Source organism: Trachurus japonicus, chromosome 15 (assembly GCF_045865225.1).
Source record: "Trachurus japonicus isolate A0001 chromosome 15, Traja_1.0".
Lineage (NCBI taxonomy): Eukaryota > Metazoa > Chordata > Actinopteri > Carangiformes > Carangidae > Trachurus > Trachurus japonicus.
In genome coordinates, this window is record NC_140921.1 from 22118109 (window position 1) to 22138743 (window position 20635).

The 20635-nt window shown below is 45.3% G+C and overlaps 1 protein-coding gene across 1 annotated transcript; it reads left to right on the forward strand.

Moving 5' to 3' along the window:
* The first annotated feature begins 11811 nt into the window (after positions 1-11811).
* Positions 11812-19366, forward strand: cdc42ep3 (CDC42 effector protein (Rho GTPase binding) 3). Its single transcript, XM_085800520.1, has 2 exons — positions 11812-12511; positions 17509-19366. Exon 2 carries the CDS (start codon positions 17723-17725, stop codon positions 18803-18805), a length of 1083 nt encoding a protein of 360 aa, XP_085656646.1. The 5' UTR covers positions 11812-12511; positions 17509-17722; the 3' UTR covers positions 18806-19366.
* The last annotated feature ends 1269 nt before the right edge of the window (positions 19367-20635 follow it).

The following is a 20635-nucleotide window of genomic DNA, read 5'->3' on the forward strand; positions in this document are numbered from 1 at the left end:
TGAAATATTGTCTGTTTGTCCAGATGCATTCCAGGCACCTGGTGAAGCACAAACACACACACACTCACTGTAGAAGAATGCGTCTGCCGAACATTGTATAAAACTGAAACTGCTGCTGTATCTCTCAAATACCCTCACTCCCTCAGTCTCCCTCCATCTATCCCACTCTCACACTTCCAGACCTTTAGTGGGCTGGAACCGCGCCAGACGCCTACTGTATTTCTCCACTGTGCGTACATGACTTACTGAAGAGGGCCACGCTTTGTGGTTTAGTGACCTAAATTGCCCACACTGTCAAACTTAACACACTTCAAAACCAAGAGATGTAAAGAAATCCTCTCGTTTTCCATCCTCCCATAATGCACCCCAGTCTTGTCTTCGCGTCTCAGCTCAGACACTTCTGTCTGTATCAGCGGCTCAAGGCTCTGATTGACGGCTACCCTTGGCTCCACAAAGTAAGAGATAAGCAGCCCCAGATGGGACAGGTCGGATGTGTCTGCCTACATGATTTAGGCCTGAGTCTGGGACAGTGGAGGGGACTTGTGCTGAGCCTGCACCCCCACCCCCAGCCCATGTCAAATACATACCACATGGGAGAGGTGTAGATCGCCATTTGATCTGCCCTGTTGGGGAATCAGGATATCCAGGCGGGGCTGGTGTGTCTCTCAGCCTCTGTATGACCCAACCATTATAGGGTCAGTGATGCTTCATCTAAAATAAATGGCTGCTCATTAAACCACAGAAGAAAGCTGATGGGAAACTTTTTCTATGACCCTGCTCACTGTTATGGTTGGGAGGTTGCTTTACATTGTGCTGCAGTGAATTAGCCTAAGTTGAAAAATGACTACCGTGGCAAAGATGTTGAGTGATGGCCGAGTAACTGAGGCAGATGGTATCATGTAAGAATAAGTGTGTTTGCCTGACCTGCTGGAATGAAAGGTTAAGAGATCAGGTCCATTATTTTGTAGTAAAATATAATGGATAACAAGTCGGTGTCAGAGTTAACTGAGAGAGAAAACAAGACGGGGGTTGACCTCAGCAGCTCTAAAACAGGCTACCAGACACAGAACAAAACAACAGCCACTTACAATTAATTACATATATTATGGAGGGGAAGCCTTAAAGATAAGACACATTATTTGAGCCATTTCAATCCAATTTTAATGCCTCTCTAATTGTCCAGAAACATTTACTTCTCAACATCAGCTTAACTGGTATTTATGGAGTTTGTGTGTTTTTCATGATGGATTTCAGTGATATTATTGTTTTAGTCTGTGAGTTGCTTACAGGAAAGAGGAGGACCAAACATACAGAAAGAAAAGACCTGTTCACCCTTGTGTGTGAGCAGTGGATGTTTACCTGGTAAAGTGCAGAAATATAGAGGAGAGTATAGGCCTATTACACATATAAAAGAACAAAACGCTATTGCCTGTTGAGGTCTGGAAAGTGGCTCTTCAGGCGAGAAATCAGGTTTAAAGTGAGTGCCAACATATAATTTTTAGTTCTACATCCTGCCTCACTCTGTCTATGGTCCTTTCCCTGTTAAAAGTGCTCCAACATGACACCTCATATACGTAGGTGTTTCATTTGTTGGAACTTGGACTAAAGCACAGTCTAGATAAGGATGATGATGATGCAGTTTTAAAGGCATTTGGTCCAAAACCAATCAAAACTGTGACCTGATGTTGCAAAAATTGTTATGACTTGGACATGTCTGTTAAGTAATGATAAGTGAATCCTTGGCACATCCAATTATGGTTATAAAAACCATAAATTACAGCAACATAAGAATTTTTATTTATACTACAAGCCTTGACTTTATGTGAAGTTATTCGCCTGAATCTGGGTCAGAGTCTCCCACTTTCATTAACTAAACCTTTAATCCAGAATATTGGATGTTTATGGGCAACATTAAATCTTGACCTCAGTGGAAATTATTCTGAAACTACTAATTTGTTCAGTGGCAAGCTCTTTGAAAGATGCATTTGTCAGTTAATTATCAGCTTAGCTTTGATAGTCTCGGTGTTGATGCTGAACACAGTTTGTGTCCAAGCTATCAAATGCCCTTCCTTTCACATGATCAGCTCTTTTGTGGCCTCTCAGTGCCTCGGTCATTCGCACACGCTCAGTTTCACCGCACACGCTTGGTGTCCGTACACGCTCACTGGCTCTGAATACAATAAAGGCCGTGGTATCCCTGGTATTTGTCTAGCCCCCGCAGCAGCTCCCTCTTTGACACATGCTAGAGTTTCTGAGGAACAGGCCATTATTACAGGCCTCTGCACAATCCTTCCTGAGCTAATTTCTGTATTTGAGTTGAGAAATTCAGGGTTCTGTGTGTGGCATGTATTGATGTTACATAAAGTGAAGGGTCATTTTGTGAAGCTGAACAGAGCCTGAGAGGAAATATCAGTGGACTTCATTTACTGTAGTTGGACAGAGTAAGTGAGGAGGTGTTGAGTTAACATACCTGCAGTGTTTTCCTCCTCTGCTGACAGGCTCAGACAGGTCGCCTCTGTACTACCACTGTCAGCTTTTAAACTACAGTTTCAGCTTTATGTAATAGTATTTTCACATGGTAGCTGAGAAGTTGCTTTACACTCGTTACACCTAGGCTTAATTTACCTTCTATCCTTCAAAGGAATAATGCTTATTTTAACAGAATTCAAAGCTTAAAGCTGCATCAATCAAGATTTTAAAGGTGACAGTAGATCACATCTGTATATGTGACAGGGCTGGATTGTAATTTGAAAATTGTTTATCTTCTTTTTTTGGTTTTGTGGCAACCTCTGAGGCCGAAAAGTGGAGCCAACAGCAGGGCCCCAAATGGCCACATGAGAACGGCTCCATGAGAATGGAGTTACTCCTCATGGATCCCCGTGTTAAATGTCAAACTTTGCAGCAGAAATAAACACGTTTCAGCCTGTCTCATACTTCTTGAAAATCACACTTTTTATGATAGCCGGGCAAGTGAATAAAACTCTTTATTGCAGCCTAAAGTTATGCATTACTGAAGGTATGGATGCTTTGAGTGACAGGTATCAGCACGCACCAGCAAGTCTGATCTCCACACGTTCCCCACCTCTTTGCCCATTTTTGGATTAATAAGGAGTTGGAAGGAGTCAGGCACTGCCATGATAGCAGCTCTTCAGAAACCTCTGGGTGATAATGGCTCAGAGGCTACGTTCATCTCCATTTACTAAGTCTATGGTTTTACGGCCTGCAATTTGACAGTCATGTCAACTCAATCTCATTCCCTGTCAGAGCAGGCAGATGTTTTGAGATGCAATCCTCCCACACACTGCACATTACCTGTCTAGCACCAATGGCAGACAGACAAAATTAGCAGAGCGTTAGCAGCTAAAGAGCCAGACTGGAGCACAGCTAAAAGGAGAGTGAATGTCAAAGGCCAGATGCATGAATCCAAATGAATGTAATGATACATCAGGCAGTTATATAGGCTAACTTGAGTATAGCCTACTTAAAGGACAATTCTGGGCATATTCAACCTCGGGCTATAGTTTCCTAACATTTTAGGTCTAAAAGAATGAATCTGAAGATTTTCTTTTTAATGTCTCTGTTATGCAGTAGTTCTGTCCCTGCATCGTCACTGTAGCGTATAATGAGAGCAGACCAATCTTACGCTGTTTAGGCTGTTTACATCCCACAAAACCGCTTTTTTCCCCCCACAGACAACATTAGATAACCATTCAAACATACATAGAGGGGTTTGTTTACTTCAAGAAATCCAACATGTTTGTAAACAGAGCTGTAATACAAAGTCTCTGTGACTTTGTGATGTCACATCAAAGCAGTCACAAAGCCCCGCCCACCTGAACCCACCATCCAACCTCGCAGGATTTGGTTTCTCCCAAGTATCTTAGAGAATCTTCTGTATTTTTAATTTGATCCCTCACCATTTGCCAGTCAAATGGTAGACTCTGAACTTCTCAAATAAATGATGTAAAATATGGGACCTCTAAAACTGTACCATTTCCCATTTAATGTGGCTGTGGTGATGCTCACTGTAAAAACACCAGAAGACCCTAATCAAAATCTTCTGGGGAAAAAAAGATAAGCAAAAGATTAATTGGATCCATTTAGTAAAAACAGCAGTTGCACGCTGAGTTACACTCACTGTTTATAAGAATGAAATTCTGAAATTAAAACTGTTGAGATAAACAGTAGAGCAGATGGTGTCTGGGTATCTTTAAAAATCCAGGCTCAGAGTCTTCCCATGCCTTTCTGCCTTTCCGTGCTCAGCACTGTTTTGGAACCAATCATACGCTTTACTGCGGGATGCGTGCCATACGTAGAGCTGCCACTGAAATGAGCAACAATGCCCGCGAAATCCTCAAGAATGCGTTTCTTATTTCAAATAACACAATTAAGCAATTTTATAAGAACTATGAATGCAATCAACTCAATCAAAGTGTTTCTAACTCAGCAGCTGGAAGCCGCCAACGCTTCTAATGAACTGAGCTTTTGGAGATAATCTCACCAGATGTTACAAAGTACATTCGTGTTGCTGGAAAATGAAACCACACATACTTGTATCTAAAGCAGATGAAAGGCAGCCAATACACACTGACTCTGATCATGTGCAGTGATGTAAAGCATTTCCAGAGGTCATAAATACTCATTATTGTTATTATTATTACTGGCATTATCAGTTCTGCTAAATGAAATCAGAGGCATAATTCTGTTGCTGCTCTTGCTTCCAGGGGCAACAAAATGTGTGTGTGTATGTGTGTATCAACTGGACACAAGACAATTTGAAGTGTCAGCAACAAACAAACTTTTTCTTGCTTCATCCATGGAATGTTATTTACTCAACGTACAGATAAGACTTTCATAAACTAAACTGGAGCGACAACTGGATTCCCAGTGGACATCCAAGTACGCATGAAGAAAAACAGGAAGTAATCATTCAATCAGATTGGAGGTAACCTCACAACAATGGGTTTCTGTAGAGGTCAACCTCTTCCCGAGCTTGTTGTGTCGATAGTAAAGCAACGGTGAATAATTTTCCTCTTCATAAGAGACACCACTGGAAACGTCACGTCTGGATTGTTGCTCAATAATTGCATCCAAACATCAGTTTATCTCCTCACATGAGAAGTCATTATACAACCACTGCTCTGCGCATACTCCAAATTCCTGCATGGTGGAGCATGTTCCAGAGCTTTCAACATTTTTCTAACAAGAAACAGACTCTGCAAGGGGGCCAAGGAATAAATCACAGATCTGCTAAGGACACTGTACGTACAGTACACGCTGTCCCTAAAGCTATCTAAAGATCTGCAGCAGCACAACATGCAACATCAATGACCGGCGCTGGAGCTAATATCCTCCTCCTGGCCCATGATGTGAAAACAGCTCAGGTTCAGGCCTCCTGCTGAACTCAGCTTAACTCCCTCTGGTATCCCACTCTGCTCACCCATCTACGATATGGGCAGGGGCAGCCTGCCAGTTCGCATGCACGTAATAGTGCTTTGGTTGTGGACGGAGCAGGATGTAAGCTGGTGGAAAGGGACGACCACAAGCTGATTGCGAGAGGGTGGCCTGTGGCACTGCTACCGGAATTCCAGTGGGAAGACTCACTCCTGACCCACTGGTGTATCGCTTGCTCTCCTTCCAAGGATGTGAGCCAGACATCAACACACGAGTGTGGATGTGGTCGGATAGTCTAATTGTAGAAGAGAGTTTGTCTCTACAAGGTTAAGAAAAAAAAACCCATCTCCCCTCGGATACTCTTACACTGTCATCAGTCTGAGATGTGTAGTGCTCTCGGTTACTTTGTGATGAAGTGTTACATTAACTAAAATTCACTCATGCAGTTATCCTCAAAGTTTGTCTGTTTCCATCTCCCAGAGCACTTGTTCCAATTTGTAGCAATCAGCCGTGGTTTGTTCATGTACATCACGTCAGCGTGGACATGCACAATAGTCCTAATTGGGGGTAATAACATTAATGAGTGAGTATTGGCAAGTTCTTTTCCCATTAGAACAATGAATCATGTCTCTTATTAAACACGCAACATGATTGTGGAAGCATTCTTGTCTTTTCAGACCATCAGTGGTTAAGTAGTGAGCTTGGCAGCTTAAGGCTGTATGGTTATGGGGGGAATAAAACGCAGTGAAACAAAATGTAAACACAAACTGGAGCTTTTTCATATGTCATGGGGAATGTATTAGAAAACAGGTGCCTAAATACACACAGAGCAATATTACCATCAATTTGTAATGTTCCTGGTCTCCAGATGAAAAGTAGTGTAATATTCATCTTCCTTGTGGCTTTTAGTTTTCACCAGCACCTGGGGAAGTTCTCTCTCTAGCTACTTAGATATTTGCAGCTGGCTAGTAAACATTTCCTGTGGGCCTTTTGCCTCTGGATACACAATGTGTAGTTGTTTAAAATCCTGGTTGTTAAATACTGTATGCTTAAACAGTTGCCTGTTGCTTTTAAGATGCAAGAGATAAAACCCAGATACTGGGCTGAGAGAGGCTAAAAAACTCTGAAACACTGGGCAGAGATGGACTGTGAAGTCAAGTGACATTGTGTGATTATTGGTCAGAATGAGTGACCGCCTTTACATTATTGTTAAGTGCAGCTTTATATCATATATATATAAAAAGAAACATATCCCCCTCCAATCTAATCAGAGGGTCGGTACTTCAACCCCCATCTCCCCCCAGCCCACATGTTGAAGTGTTCTTGGGCAAGACACCAAACCCCAAACTGTTGGCTGAGTGTGTGTGTGTGTGTGTGTGTATGGATGGATGTGATGTATGTATGTGTGAGTGAATGGGTGTATGTGAAGCACTTTGAATGGTCTCTAGTAGAAAAGTATGGAAAGGCCGTTACCATTAAAAAACAATACATAATCTGTGTTATTGCTGGAAACACATAGACGGTATATCTTAATAGGGTGTCACGTCATCGACATTTGACCAATTACTCATAAAAGCAGCTATTTTTTTTAATCATTGTTGAAGTGTTTAAAGGCGTCAAACCTATAAAGTCAATGTACTATCTTCATAAAGAATTTGAACACATGGCAAAGACATTACTGTCAACAATACCTGCATTGTACTGTATTGCTGCATTGCAAACACTTTTAAACCTTGACCTCTTGCTGTCCTCGCTCTTGAACTCTACCTCTCACCTTTTCGCCAAGTTTGTTCAGCTCCTTAAATAGACACAAAAGCCGAGGTGCTACCTATGGTGTGTGTGGTCTGCTGTAATTTAGGATGGTGCATCGCCCACGCGCACACACACAAAAACATTTTGGGATACGGCCACAGAGCAAGACAGTGTTTAGACTACCCACAATCCCCTCCTCCCTGCACACCTCCCGCCCTCAGAAACACTGGCCTGTGCCCTCAGAGTCGGGCCCCTCCCTGCCTCTGCCTGTGCGGCTGAGTGAGAACATTGTGAAACGTTCACTGTCAGGGTGAAAATGAATGTGCACATGACGACCTACAGTGAAATAGTGCAACCCCGAGCGGGCGCTCTGATAAGAATATAAACGGAGCAGTCGTAGACGAGCCTGTCAACATGCGGTGTCAAGTCTCCAGCGGTTTACAATGTATATTGAATACGTGTGCTGCACATTTTATTCATTATAGTGTTATTAAAAGCTGTGAAAAACATTGACGAACGCCACTGAAACTCTCTCCCGAGACTCACAGTCAGGGAGGAATGTCCCCATATACATCTTTATTTTTCTATATGTGCTCCCTTTGGAAACTAACCTCTGCAGTGCCCTCCCAAGATTTAATCATAAAAAGCAAGAACTCTGCTTGGCCCTGAACAAAAAATGGCTGATACACTATACGTCTCATGGCTGCAATTATTATTGCATCCACAACGTATTTTCCCATATCATCTTTCCGCATTGGTCACATGATGGATGGGTTACAGGACACAAAGACTGCGCAAACTTCCACCGCAGCATCACAAGGATCTCCAGCAGCAGTCTGTGGAAAGACATTGTGTGAGTGTTTGATATTCCCCATCTCGGTGACACAGAGTGATAATGATGTATAGCTGGCTTCAAAATGGGTGTGAACACACGAGTCGTAGCAGCTGGAGGAGGAAGGGTGGAGTGCGTCAACTCAGTGAGGTGTTAACATGAGATTAAAATTAAATCTGTGAGAAAGGCAGCAGTCATCAGCCACACTTAGTGTACGCATGTTGCATCTCCTGAGATGCAGTAAATACACAGTATGTTGGGGGATAAGTACAGTACAGTATGCCTCTTCAATTCCTGTTTTTGTTTTCCAGTTGATTTACTTGAGCAGGCAAGGGGAGGCTTGTTTACCTGCCCTGAGTTGAGGGAGTGCTGTGTTGGAGAGAAGTGACCTCAGTGGAACAGCTTAGACAGGACACCTAAACACTTTAGAGAAGCCTCACTCAGAAAGCTCTCCTTGTGTCCAGGGTGAAGACGTGGGGCCGCGGCAGCCCAGGACAAATTAGCCTTGAACTGGAATAAAAAATAAGACTAATTCCTCCCAAAACACAACCCAAACACACAACCTGTGATGGAAAGCTAAAAGAGGATGACAAGCATAATCCTGGCAAACACGTGTCCAACAACACTCAGTTCAGTGTTTTCAACAGAATTCAGCATACAGCAGGTTTAGGCTGCTGCCTCTGGTCTGGAGAAAGAATATTTGGGAATGGAGGAGGAAAAAAATCACTTGAGCAGAGTAGTGGCCTCACCAAGGAAAATGAAACACTCTGTGTAGGTTTGGTAACATTTTTTAAAAAACCTTTTTTCTTCTTTTTTGCCACCATTTTCTTAAATGTACCAACTTAATGGCTTAAAGTCCACACTTCCTGTTGTGTTCCTTGCTTGATTCTTTGGGGCAGTTTATGACAAAGAGAGGTTTCTTAACTTTACTTTACTTTACTTTACTTTACTTCATTACACCCAGTTCACGGCTCTGCCGGTGTCAGTGCAAATTGCGCAAGATTTGCACCGTGAACTGAGACACTGGGTGCTTACAAACAAGCTTAGAATATAGAATTATTTAATTTTTTTGGAACAATTTCTCATGTCGGAGCTTCAATACAAGAGGGACAGTACAGACGAGCAGGATGGAGGTATTTTGATGTTTTTTGATGTGTCTTTTTAGACAAAGAAAAGTGAGCCCCATTTGCAACCATGCAGTGCTGCACGGAGCCCGGCTGTAACTCCAAAAAGGCACAGAGGACTTTGAAACTTCTCCCAGCCCTTAGTCGACATGAGGGTGAGTAGAAAAATTAGAATTTTGGGTGACCTATCCCTTTAAATGATATTTCACATTTTACCAAGATTAATGTGGTACTTTTTAAATGGTTCCACATTTTAGACTTTTCTTGTCATTTCTTGTGCATGATGACAGCCGCAAGGAGATATATGGCTGGATGGTGGTTCCAGGTGGGCGGAGCTTGTGACTTTACAAAGTTACAAAAGTCCAAAGAACTTGCTCACTTTCTAAATATAGGATGTGTGATTTCCCTGTGGATTGAGGCTTTGATAATTTCGTGATCTCGGTGCCGTCATCACACTGTCATAACTCACAAGACTCTTCCAGGGTTCCCACATGTCCTGGAAAATAGTTGACCGTGTTTCTCCTATTTGAGGGCAAATATTATGTTCAGGATCATGTTGACGTTTAAATGATAGGCTCTTTTGTAGATGACAGTCTTTACAATAGGCTGCTATTGGTTTTGTTTATCAATACTGTGAACACACCCTGAAATCACATCAGAATTGTGTGTTGTGTCCTTTAAATGCACACAGGCCTCTGCTGGGTGTTATGTGTGGTAGTTTTATTAGGTTTAAAGACAAACATATTTTTCCCAACTTGTTTACACTGTTTAATAATAGGTGAGCATGTTTTGGTTCACTGCTTGCTCAGAGTTGGATAATAATAAATGGGAAGATGGAAATATCATAATAATCATAAGTTGTATTGACGTAGCACTTGTTTGGCACTAATTTATCATAATTCAATCAATTTGTCATAGTCTAAGGATCAATTAGACATGTAAGATATGATGTCATAATTACATACAGCCATGTATACATTAAATTAAATCGTTAATTAGATTTCTACCGATAGGGAACGTATGGTGAGTGGCATCCTGACTGTCACATGAGCCAGGTCATCACTGAAAATATCTGAACCTGAAAAAGTCCTGGAACATGATCCCTAGAAAAGAATGAGAATCCTGATAGTTCATATTATGAGTTACTGAGCCTTTCCTTCTATGACAGGTTGACTTTCCGGCTTTTAAGAGGCTTAATAGATTGAGGACGTCCTGCCAAAGGATTTTAGTAGAAAAGAAACAGCTGTCTAACAGTGGCATGTTTACAGATATGCTGATTAATGTGCTTTGTCTTTTTAAATAAGTAAATGAAATGATTTATTGGCCTTTTATAAAGTCATTATCTCCAACTTCTAAATCCCTTTATACTTGTTATGCCTGATTAGGACGTGGTGCCAGATTTTCTACAGAAGTTATCACTGACTTTAATTTCCCATCCCACTACTACATTCAGCAATTCATCTTGTCGGGGGGGTGGGGGTTACTTACAGTTTCCTTTTAGGGCAGAGGCTCTGGATTTTCCAAGGTTTAACGGTCTTCTTAAATGAGAAGACAGTGTTGTGTGTTCTACTTAAAGCTCATGTGCCGGCCACATGGACGCCGCGATGACATCACCCTCGGGGGCGACACGACAACACCAACGCTTAAAAAGGCTTCATTCACAACTGCTGTTTAAGCGGTGCTAACTAACGCCTGTGCGAGTTAAATAGAAGGTGTCTCAGCAACTGAGAGCTGTCCACAAACAGACACACAACAACCCCACGTTCATTTCGGTGTAAGGCTTTGCAAAGCGTTAAATATGGGTGTGTTACTGCAGTGGTGCATCCATCACATGGAGCAGGGTGAAGCGGGGAGAAGTGGATTAAGGAGACCGGGGAGGAGGAGAGGGAGTGCGTGGTGTTTGCAGAGGGATGTGCTGCTTCATGAGCTGGACCAGGCAGGATTATTGTTACAGTGCTACTGTGGCTTGTGAGGACATGCATTCACCCCTTTTCTTACCCACACACACACACACACACGCACACACACATACAAAGACACAATGATTGAGCCACAGCCGCTCCTCCCCCCACATTTATCTTCTTTTCCCTTTTGTAACAACACTGTATGAGCAGAAACACACACACACACACACACACATTCACCTTTCCCCTGCCTCCTGCTTCCCCCAACCTCTTTGGGTAGGGGGCAAAAGTGTGACATCACCTCAGAGCTGTATCGGTTACCAAGGTGACGGGATTTTTCTCTTTAATATAAGGATAAAGCCAGAAAGAAGGAAAAAAAAAGGGGTGGGATGCACAGGCAAGGCTCACCACGTCCTTGACTGGAGGGCATCAGGTTAGAACCCTTACACACACACACACACACACACCATGTCTCTGTCTGTGCATTTAAAATCATTAGGGAAGAGACACTGAGGAATTCTGCTGCAGCTTCCCACGTGCTACATTATCCTGCTTGTAAATGTCGCCTGCATGTGCTGCAGCGCTGCAGCATTCTGCAGTAGTTAGTCAATTTGCACACTGTCGCAGAGGCTCGGAGGAAATAAAGCACTGTGCACGAATGAGACGTATGTGAAGCGATGTTTCAGAGTTACAGTTTGGGATAATAGAGGGAGGGTATGGGTGTGCACATGCGATAGACAGATAAGGAAAGGCTCAAAAGAGACAGAGGGAGAGTCCAGTCAAGTGTCTGCCAGCTGCAGGCTGCATTTACAGAATGGCTCTTATCAGATGTGGGCAGTCGCAAAGTCAGACAGGGGGAGGGAAAGAGAGCACGCATGCACGCACGCACACACACACACACTCACTCACTCACTCCCACATCATGAAGGATTGTTACAGAGGGGAGAGTCCCATGAGGCATCAGCCTGTCTCTGCACACTGCTAATTTCTTCAGAGCGGAGCTTGTGATCACTCATCACCGCAGCTCCACCAAGGAACAGGAAGCCAGGAGGATCCTCAAACACCACAGAGCTGCTTAAAACAAAAATCAGAGCTGTGGGTATAGGAGAGAGAAAACAGACATGCACAGGTGCTGCTAGAGAGAGAGAGAGAGAGAGAGGAGCGAGAACAGAGAGGGATAGAGAGAGGAAGAAGAGGGGGGAGTGAGAGGGGAGGTGTAGGAGGAGACTTGACTCGCTTCAGAGGGGAATAGGAGCCGGAGAGCAATTCCAAAACAGCTGTCCGGCAGACGTCCCAGTCGACAGAAGTGCAGCCTCGAGGCAGAGACAGGAGGCAGGGCAGTGTCAACAAGCCACAGGAGCAGCAGCATAGCAGCCACTGAACATACACACACACACACACACACACAGACACACACACTCACCAACCTGGGGCTGCAGCAGTCAGGAGAACACCGGCCATACCTGGGCAGGACGGAGATCTGCAGGGTCATCAGAGTATCTGAGGTGAGTCAGAGTGTTTCACTTCAATCTCTTTTTTGCTCAGCGGTCTGCGTCAGTGTGAGTGGATGAATGCTGCTGCAGTTTACCTGCTGTCATGTAAGAGCATTGGGGTTGCATAGGCAGTCTTTGTGAGCGTCTGTCTGGAGGAGAACAGGATTCTGCTTAGTAACAGCTAAAACGTGCGAAAGAGTGCGCGGTAAAACTCAGCTCATACAGTTCTCACACATGTAACACAAGAGCTGAACTGTTAAGAGCAACATGATATCCCGCCCGCTTTCCAAGAGAGACATTTTTAGTCCGGCTACACGCTTTAGGCATGTTCCTCTGAAACGCAGAGTTGGCTTTGCCTTTATCACCCAAGGGGAGAGGACTTTTTTTTTATGGGTTCACTGGGAGGAAAGAACTATTTCTTTTCTGCCAGTACGTGTTGACATTCCCTTCATGTTTCATACGCTTTGATTCGGCTTCCTGCTCATCTCTGCCAAGGATAACTCTGGCAAGTGCCGGCCGTGCTTGCGGGTGGCACAGGGGGAGCAAGAAAGAAAGACAGAATAAATACTCCACCCTGCTACTCCACCACCAGGCCCCCGAAAGTAAGGCCTTTGCCTATAATTGAGGTTTTTTTTTTTTACATAACAAAAAAGCTCAGTCTATTCTTTAAAGCTGCTATTACCTTCTGTGGCTTGTGCTTTTTATAACAACCCCCAAAGAGAGGGTCTTTCTGCTATTCAAAGACATGTCAGACCACTGTTTGGTGTTTGAGGAGCATTTGGAAACTTTCAAAGAAGTTTTTGCTTTGTGGACACAGTCAGAGGAATTTATCTGCTACACGCTGATGATGTTGCGCTGACCGCCACCGCTGCAGGAGTGCAGAATAGCATGCTATTTTTTGTCAACAGCGCTGATGCCCCTGTCAGCGCAGCCATGCCATCACCGGAGGAGGATTTAGGTGATGCGCGGTTTCTATTTTAAAGAACGGCAAAGTCATGCACGGGTCGTTTTTTTTTTTTTTCTTCTAACAGCTGCTCCATCTGGGCGTCCCTCATCAGCAGCTCTGCAGCAGTTCTGCTAATACAGAGCCGTGAAGCATCATCAAACTGGAGCGTTTTGTTTAGACTGCACCGACTCTAAGAATATACTGACCCAGTTGTATCGCACGTGAGTTTTTAAGTGTCCAGAAATACACCAGACCAATCACAAGTCCTCCGTGTCATTACCAGATACCACCGTCCCACTTTTATCTGACCTCACACTCTCAAACTTTCATCAACTTGCTCCTTCTCCTACATCCCTCACCCCCTCCCCACTTATATCCAAACCCTCCGAGCACGAACCGATGAGGTACAGCTCCATTTTTAAAGAGGCTGGAGCGGCTCCAGGTCCCATCATGCCCAGACAGATAGCATGTTGCTGACCTGATGACACAGTGGCTTCATCCCGCAGCTCCCATTATGACTGGACCGGCTGCTGTGTTAAAGGGATAGTTCAACATTTTGGCAAATTGGCCCATTGCCATAATCGCTATAGTCATAGCAGTAGGTTCATTACCTTTAATTGTAGGTGTAAGCTATTTTCAGTACGGCGGAGCGCAGCAGCTGGCTGCTCAGAGCTACGCTATGGAGGCTAAGGGAATTTCTTGGTTTCCCTCATTAAACTCATCAAATTCAACATCCCAAAACTCCACAGTGCTTTTGTAGACAAGTTGTGACCTGCACAACCACCACGCTATGAGATAATGACGGAACGATACGAAACGGAGCCGTTTTCGAGGTAAATTCATACAAAACCGCTGATGCGCGTTGCGTTCAGGGACAGTTTTTCAGCAAGCAGTCTCCGTATTTACCCTGTATTTACCTCGAAAACGGCTCCGTTTCGTATCGTTCCGTCATTATCTCATAGCGTGGTGGTTGTGCAGGTCACAACTTGTCTACAAAAGCGCTGTGGAGTTTTGGGATGTTGAATTTGATGAGTTTAATGAGGGAAACCAAGAAATTCCCTTAGCCTCCATAGCGTAGCTCTGAGCAGCCAGCTGCTGCGCTCCGCCGTACTGAAAATAGCTTACACCTACAATTAAAGGTAATGCACCTACTGCTATGACTATAGCGATTATGGCAATGGGCCAATTTGCCAAAATGTTGAACTATCCCTTTAAGCATTACTGAAAAGAAGGCGCCATCAGATCCTCACTTCCCCCCCCCAGAGGTGTAAACGAAACCTGCGACTGCATTCTGCAGTGGCGGTGGTGGCGGGCATCGGCGCCAAGGCTTGGGCTGCGAAACACGTGGCACGCCGTCTCTTTTTTTTGGAGCAGCTCCAAAAAGGAGGGTGTGAATCTGGCCTTGGCTGTGACATATACCAGAATACACCTGCTCGACTATTAACAGCCTGCAGAGACACAAATGGATTCATTTGGGTTAGCAGGCCAGGAAGAGTCCACAGTCCTGAGCTATTGTAATGGATTAATTTCCTCTTCAGCCAGCACAAGCTTATCTGACACTGCTAAGACTCTAGAGATTCTCCACATACACTCAATCAATGCTAATTCCTTCAATCTCTCATTAAACCAACCGCAGCAGATCCCTGAAAGACGGACATGGGGATGTTGTTCTCCTCATACTTTGGCCTCTGGAATTCCAGTCATGTTTGCCATATAGGCCAAACTGAGCACCAGCGGGATGGCTGACATGAAGGTCAGACCTTCAGGCTTTCACCACACCAGCTGACTCCTCACGGGCCACAAGTGTTGACCTTGGCTGGGATGTACAGCAGATGTCCCCCTGTGAGAGTTGAGAGACTTGGATTGCTCATCTGCTGGAGGATTTCCTATAAGTTCTGTTCATGCTATTGATTTCAACCGGTATTATCATCTATTATAAATGCAGGGGGGGGTGTGGAGAGCAGAGGCGAGGCAGATATAATTAATGCCACCAGGGCAGGCCGATAATCAATAGGTATGTTTGATAGGGAGTGTTTGAGCAGCAGTGACCTTCTATTCTTAGGAACAGCAGTGAAACAAAAGTTGATGCGGATATAGATATCTGTACTCTGAGCTCACAGGAAGCAGCTTTTGGCTTACTGGTGCATTTGTTTCACTTCCTATCCAAGACCGAGTTTCCCACTGCAGCGAGCATCAGCTGTCAAGGTCAGAGAGGACTGAGGAGAGTGACGCTGGGAAAAAAGAAAACACAAGTGGGAGGAAAAGAGATGGAGGTGAAAAATAAGAAAAAAAAACCTTGAGCTAAACAAGTCAGGGATTTTTCTTCACTCCCCTCCCTCCCTTCATCAAACACTGCAGTACTCCCTCCCCCTTCCCCTTCCCTTCCCTTTCTCCCCCCATCTCTGTTAACAAACAAACACCGCTCTCCTTCGCACACATGGCGTGCATTCAAACCTGCTATCTCTCACGAGCGCAGTCAGGCACCTCGCGCAAACACTCACGTCGGCACTCGGATATACACAAGGACCCTCGGAGAGCGTTGTTGCCATTCAACACACTCACTCACACATGTTCTGCATCTTTCGGTTGTTTGTCAGGGCTATAAATAGCACCCCCCCACCCACCCCCCTCTCTCTTGCAGAGTTTTCTGCGTGACAGGTTGTAATGGCATCTCCCCAAAAGTGAGAATATCTCATCTTGTCGTGCGCAGTTTGATGAAGCCGCGGCTTCTCGTGAGGAGGATGCTGATGCTGTGACACTTCTTCAGACTCCATGTTGGAAAACAGCGTCGGTTTGCGTCGGTGGTCTCCTCTCCTCTCTGCTGTTTGGCTTCAGATACGCAGCAAGTGTCTGTCTCTCTGGCTCCACACTAATGTGCCTGCTGAATAAACATAGCCTACTTAAAGTGTCTCTGATAAGGCTGATGCAGTGCGTCTCTATGGGGTCGGTTGCAGCAGGAATGTGGATGTTTTCTTAGTGAAACCTTTTTTATTTTTTTGGGTGGACTTGACCGCCCAGGCACTTTTGTGCAGCGGTGCACTCTGTCAGACGGTCACTGCTGACAGACCTCTCATAAGTAAATATGTCTATAAATGGGCAAGCTCTCTCCTCACGGTTGCTCTCTCCCGCCCCCCCACCCACCCACCCTCATCAGACACACACTGTCAACTCCCTGCCTCCACACACTGTTTTTCCCCCTCTCCTTGCTTGCTATGTCATTTCAAACGGTCAAACCAATTCTCTCCTCTTTTTCACTTCCTACAATGAGCCAACTGTTACTAGAGACATTCTTTTTTCTTTTGTTTGGAATAGAAAGGCTTGGGATGCAATCAGACACCTTTCATCAAATCCCATAGCCACCTGATAATGTTTATCCACCCTGACATACAGTGTAACCTTAGTTGTATCTTAGCACTTATTAAACTTGGAGTTAACCCCTCTGCCTGTCAAAGCCGAATCAATTCGCAATCTGCATCACCTTCTCTCTCAAAATCCACTTGCTCTGAAGCCCCTCACTCTATCTCCCTCACACAACCCCCCCCCTAAACCCCTTAAACCCCTTTCCTCCCCTCTCTCCTCCACCCTTCTCCCCCCCATGGCCCATCTCTCTATCTCTGTGCGTGTCTGAGCGGTAGCCCGCTCCTAAAACAGGCTGCCCTGCTCTGATCCTACTAAAGTCCTCCTTGTGCTGCTCCTCTCCCAATCTGCGGTCCAGCTGTTCCACATTAGCACATCCAGAGATGTGGAGGCCAAAGGAGGCTCATGTGTGGAAATGTGAATAGAGCAGCAAAAAAAGAAAAAAAACCTTAGACCCGGGCCTCATCCTCCTCCTCTGCTCTGGCTCCTCGACTCGCCAGATGCAAGGAAAGGATGAGGATGTTTTTTTTTTTCTTGTACGATCCAAAGTTTATTTCTGGGACTTGTGTTGATGACCAGATTTCTTTCTCAGGAAGTCAGGCCAGGAGTTTTTCTTCCAGTAGCAGCACTCAAAGAAACCTTTGTGGAAATGTGTCAGTGTTGTAGAAGAGATGCTGATGTGTTTTTTATTTGTCTTTGATTTCAGAGTGGTGGCCATTTGACGACCCTACGCCGCTGGAGTCTCGTTTCCTGATCAATGCTGCCATTGCTGAAATTATTTTTGGACTCCTGTTTGGCCAGCGTGCTGCCGAGAATGTAACCGGAGCTCGGTCCCTGGGGAACTGTAACGTCCAGAACTTATAGAGCATTTCTGACCTTCCTATCCTGCGTATCTGAGCTCTGTGTCCACGGTTACAGCCATGCCGGCGAAAGCGCCCATATACCTGAAACCTACCAATGCCAAGAAGGGGAAGAAATGTCGGCTCAGAGACATTTTGTCCCCAGACATGATCAGTCCACCGCTCGGGGACTTTCGCCACACAATCCACATAGGCAGAGGCGGGGAGAGGGACGCCTTCGGAGACATGTCTTTCCTACAGGGGAAGTATGAGCTCCTCCCGGGGAAGGGAGACGTCCACCCTCAGTACGGCATCCAGGGTGAGTTTCTGAGAGCGAACAGCACGGGTGACGCTTCCTTCGCCGAAACTCCGTCTCCAGTACTGAAGAACGCCATCTCCCTCCCAACCATCGGCGGCTGCCAGGCCCTCACCCTCCCCCTCATCTCCTCCACCGTCTTCTCCATGCCGCCTGAGCCGCTGGAGGACATCATGGGGCCTGCGGCTTCCATGAAAGCAGACAGCACTGAGGAGGTAGAGATGCTGCAGATGGACGCTCTGCTGCGCTCTATGGACGTCTTCGGCAGCGAGCCTTCCTCCCCCTCCTTCCAGGATATCCAGTCCAAGCCTGACGTCCTCTTGGATCTGCTGGAAAACACAGATAAATCCACCTCCAAGGCGGTTGCCAAGGCTAACAAAATAAACAAGGGTGAAGGCAGATTTGACAAGCCGTCATCCTATTGCATCAACGGCCACGGCAACAGCAGCTACAAAGCCAACGGAAGCCTGAACAGCAACACGAGCAGCGACAGCTTTGACAGCTTTAGCGGTAAAGGGGACTTCCAGAGCAAGATCTGCAACAGCAGCGCAAGTCTCAACGGCAACGGCAACTGCAACGGTTACGGACACTTTGACAGTGACATTACCCTGGGCTTGAAGCAGGAGCTCTCCAAGTGTAACGGAGAGTGGGTGGATAGAGACAGTGGGGTGGAGGAGGGCCGCATCTGTGATTTTGAGTTTGAGTTTTCCAAGGAGAAGAGCACATCACAGGATTCCCTCACCCAGATCACGGGGTCATTCCTCTCCCTCGAACTAGATCTGGGCCCATCCATCCTGGACGAAGTGCTCAACATAATGGATAAACCCGCAGCAAAGAGCAGGCCTTGAGCTGCGCCGAGGCCCCAGGAGGAGAAAGGGAATTTTTAAAACTATAGCCATGAAGAGAGAAAGACTCACGAAGCAATCAAAATGGTGTCTGGATATATCATTAAGATGGAAATGAGCTATGATAGACAGAGCTACTTATGTTTTTATTGTCAAAACATATAACTATTCTAGCTTCTATGGAGTGTTGATTCTTCTTCTTCTATTTTATTTTATTTTATTTCTTGGTTTGCCATGCCAGCCGCATGTTTAGGATGCATGTGATAGTGAGTTACAGCTAAAACACAGCCATCGTGCCTTTGAGCCTTTGATTTTAAATGATAGATTTGTGTTATGTTGACTTCCATGTTAAGATAACTCTGAGGTCCTTTGCTTTTTTTTTTTTTTTTTACACTCTCAGACTCTCTATGAACATATATCATTGTGTGACTTTAAGCGTGTTTAACAAAGCACTATTTTGTTTGTCACATAATCCCTTTGCCACATTGACTATTTCCGCCAACAGAACACTATGCATATTTGTGTTTTTAAGAATTGTAACACAAATAAATTCATTTTGTCCGATATTTGGCCAATTTCTTTGTGGGACATGTGTGTGCACACGCCTGAGCGGAGATCAATTTTACAAAAGAGGATTAAATGAAGTAACTCAGAAAATAATCTGAATAATACTGGGGAAAGTTGAGGCAGAGGAGGGAAAAAACAAACATGAAAGATACCAAGGAGAGTGGGACCTGCAGATTGACAGAAAGAAGGGCAGAATGGATTTATTTTCTCGCCTCTGACATTCCTCACATTCTGCCTCCCTGCCCTGCAGTGGGAGCACCGGTGAGCCTTCATCTGCCCAACCAGGCGCCTGCTCCATTTGTTTGCGTGTAGATAGGACAGCCAGGGAAGGGGGGTTGGGTGTGGGGGGGAGGGTAGGGGGTCTTTGACATTCCCTGCATTCCAGCCATGGAGCACAAGTGTCCAGGACCAGACATAAATCAGCTGTTTCAAGAGAGGAAGGGAGGGCTCGGGTCTCAGAGAGCCACACTATCCATCAGAGTGAATGTACAGAGAGATGAGGCTATAAAATACTGTGCTTACAACCCGCAGGCAAACTTTGGCCAGTGCTGAGCGACAGATGAGCCCTCCGCTTTTCCGTCTGTTTACAACACAGATCTGTTGACCCAGCAGTGTTGAAGAAACAGCCTGAATGATCAGGGCAACACACGCAGCCTCTTGAACTCAGCCACCCCATGATCCTCTGTCCCTGTGGGCCCCCCCAGCGTAGACGCGACGGGTAAGTCCTGACAAGATCCCCTGGCCTGGAGGATTACAGCAGGCTTCCCCAAAACATCCACGTGCCACTTTGTCATGTTTGTGCAGGGAAAACAAGACAATCTCCACTCTCATATGCAAATAATTGGGTTCGTTTTCCACGTCTGTCGCTGAGCGGGCCCATGTGTGGCATACCTCTCCGAAATCCCTCAAAGGCCTCAGAATGTCCGTAAACAACCGCAACCGGCCCGGCTGAGGCATCTGAAGCCGCTGTAAAACCAGATGTTAGAGAGGACATGAAAATTTCCCCCCCAATGCAAGAAAACCCATGTCATGGCAGATGCCCCAGCCATTTGGAAAATCCCAGCATTAGCGCTGAAGAGTTTGCATGTGCTGAGTTGAAGCATGCAACCTCTGAGGATGAGTAATGAAAACCTTTGCTGTCAAGGTAATTACTATACTTATATATGTGCAATGGTACATCACTAAGTCAATGACAGCCTTCATTTTGACAGGCGTGGACCCCAAGCAAACTCCTTTGGTTTACAAAAGAACTTGCAACCGCAGCAC

Coding starts and splice junctions, on each gene's coding strand:
- cdc42ep3 (XM_085800520.1), top strand. CDS start 17,723: ATGCCGGCGAAAGCGCCCATATACCTGAAACCTACCAATGCCAAGAAG.